Source organism: Saccoglossus kowalevskii, chromosome 18 (genome assembly GCF_978046115.1).
Source record: "Saccoglossus kowalevskii chromosome 18, keSacKowa6.1, whole genome shotgun sequence".
Taxonomy (NCBI): domain Eukaryota; kingdom Metazoa; phylum Hemichordata; class Enteropneusta; family Harrimaniidae; genus Saccoglossus; species Saccoglossus kowalevskii.
In genome coordinates, this window is record NC_140658.1 from 17,656,952 (window position 1) to 17,659,831 (window position 2,880).

The 2,880-nt window shown below is 38.1% G+C and overlaps 1 protein-coding gene across 1 annotated transcript; it reads right to left on the reverse strand.

Moving 5' to 3' along the window:
• Positions 1 to 546: 546 nt before the first annotated feature.
• LOC102806223 (interleukin-17C-like) lies at positions 547 to 2,103 on the reverse strand. The gene is made up of 2 exons (XM_006823194.1): positions 2,083 to 2,103; positions 547 to 1,116 (listed from the first exon to the last, which is right to left on the reverse strand). The coding sequence occupies exons 1-2, from the start codon at positions 2,101 to 2,103 to the stop codon at positions 547 to 549; spliced, it is 591 nt and encodes a 196-aa protein (XP_006823257.1).
• Positions 2,104 to 2,880: the final 777 nt, after the last annotated feature.

Sequence of the window (2,880 nt, forward strand, 5' to 3'; positions counted from 1 at the left end):
TCGTAATAATCTCTTATACATACATGTATATTTAATAACGTTATTTTATCTCCGTTTAGCGGACGACCGGTTCTTGCAAAGCAGTTATTAACTGTTATTAGTAGAAAATATGAAATGTACTCAATTACATTATCTTTCCTATTAACAGGGATTCGTAAATTTATGCCACGATGCAAACAATTCAATTATATAATAAATTTCACAATTACAATATGTTTTTTCTTTCATATATGGAGTTTTAACAACTATTCAAAAAAATACGGTCATTTCGTAATGACTACAATAAAAAAAAGTACACCACGTGGCATACGATGACGTCACGATATCGTAACAATTGTATAATCACACCAACCTTCGATACGAAGTGTAGCATACATGTCATAAAACGCACTGAATATAATATAAATACAAATACAATCTCTGGTTATTTTAAAAAGATTGATTATAATATAGATAATTCAAATAAACCCATCCTTCCCTTATTCGTTCGATGACCCCGTAAACGTGTCATTGCGTATGACAAGTTTATTTGACTGCCTCGAGTCTTTATCTCATTGAGAGAGCACGGAGAACGTCTTTCGATTTATTTTTGCGGTGTTTTCTTTTCCGTCTTCGAACATGGGTAGTTTCTTTCGGTCGCAGACACGCGCAAGAGACGGCAACCTCCTGAACTTGCAAGTGATATTTGAATAAACCATCGACGCACCCACTTCGCTTCATCACTGGCACGGGGTATATGATTTGTTGACAGGTATACAAGGGGCTCGTACCTCCGTCTTCTCCGATGCATTTGTCACAGGAACATGTAGCGTGGGCCAAAGTCCTTGGAATACGGTCAGCGTCCTCTTCATAGGTGTAATAGAAAGGACAATTGCTTCGTTCTTGTGGGGATACAAACATCATACCGTTATCACTACGATATATTCTTGGTGGAACAGCAGACGACTGTGTGTGTACGCCCTTTGGTACGTCAGCTACGGGGAAAGGCATTATGGCCAAATAGTCCGTGTATGGATACAAAGATTTCGAAGAGTGTTTTCCTATCACTGGTTCTTTACATTCTTCAATGGGTTTAGCTTCGATAATCTTGGCTGAGAAAGGAATCGCCAACACTACCTGTTGAACAAATATGTGAATTAAGTTAAAAATACACCATTACCGACTCCCATGTACGTTATCTTTATTTTTTCCAGGAAATGAAAATTTGGCTACTGATGTTTTCGGAAATTTACCACAAATAAACTGTGCTCTTTCACCCTTGGTCAGTGTTCAGCACGGAACTAGTTGTCGAGTTTTTCTGTGTGAGCTTTGGAATCAGAATACGTGAATGTATAACGTAATACAAATATATCACCAAAAATCCAATATGGATGACCGCCACGCCCGTATCACAGGATTGTAGTACGAATGCCATTTCGTCGTTTAATTCAGATTTCAAATTAAATTACTACACCAGTATCACTTGTCTATCATTTGTTTCTTAGTGATATCTGCTAAAGTCATTACGTCATGCTCGAACGTGCTGTGTGATGACTGTGGTACTTCATGTAACAAACTAATGTTACGGATGTAACACTTTTGTGATACAAAGTTCACGTGACAAGAGACTGATGTGTCAGCTGATGTGTCCGAACCTGTCCATAATTTAGGCATTCATTACAATAGATTGGAACAACTGAGCAGTTGATTCTTTTGAATTATACTATGGCTGCGTATGTGTATCAGTGTAATTTAGTAGGGCTCACATTATCAACGTGAATTTCAAAACATTTTGAAAATAAAAGGTGGTGGTGAAGGTTATCACCTAATCACGTTATTACCTCAAGGCGACGCAAGTACAGTTGTTTGAAGTTGCACAATTAATAGCATTCTTGTCCTAAATACGATAGTGGCAAAGATGGAAATTGTATTCTCCTAGTCTAGCGGGGGAAGAGGCAGCGATTGGCAACTATTGCTTGTAACAATCTATATTGCGTTCACAGATATTGCAAAGTGGACAGTTTTCATTTGAAATACGGCAAAGCAATACGTTATTTGTGGGAAAACAACAAGTACTAGTCTTAGTTTAAAAATAATACTCACCAAATATAACCACTGTGCCATCGTTATCCGCAAGAGTGGAATCGTGTATTTCTACTATTTTAAAACTTACTTATAGGAGTTATGTCTACTTATAAACTACTATTTTTAACAAGGTCGGGAAATTCCACAATCCGGGTATCGATGTATAGATTGTATAAGTCGTAGTTATCATTAGTTCATTCCGTATTTTGAGAAATCTTGGAAAACAACTCAGTTGAATGCAACATATGCTAATAAATAATTTAGTACTAGAAAAAATGATTTTAATATTAACCAATTTGCCAACGTGTTTGAGACCATGTGTTGAATTTGGGTCACGAATCATGAGTTTGTCAAAATTTTCCTGGTTTACAAGTCACGTGACTTCATGTATGTCACATGACTTCCTCAAACGTGCTGAGGTATATTTGGAAATGTAGGTATGGTGGAGTTGGAAGGGGGGCTCCCCGGCACCAATGCTCGAGTTATAATGCGTGATATACGACGGAGTCACCATGAAGGGGCATGATTGTCACGTGGTATTCATAACAACAACAATTACCAGAGCTGCACATCTAGTCCCATACAGGAATAAACAATCCAATCCTTAAAATACCAAACACATAATAATACGCCTGCCAGTGTTTTCAATCACGAACCGAGTGGTAGGCAGATGAGGGGAGTACTGTAAAATGTAGTCCCGCGCCGAGGGTTTCGGTAACCTCAATATTTCAGGCTAAGGGAGAATATGTTCAAATCCCTCAAATTTCTAGACGTAGCACTGCATTGCCGCCTTTCATGTTTTCCCACCCACAGGTA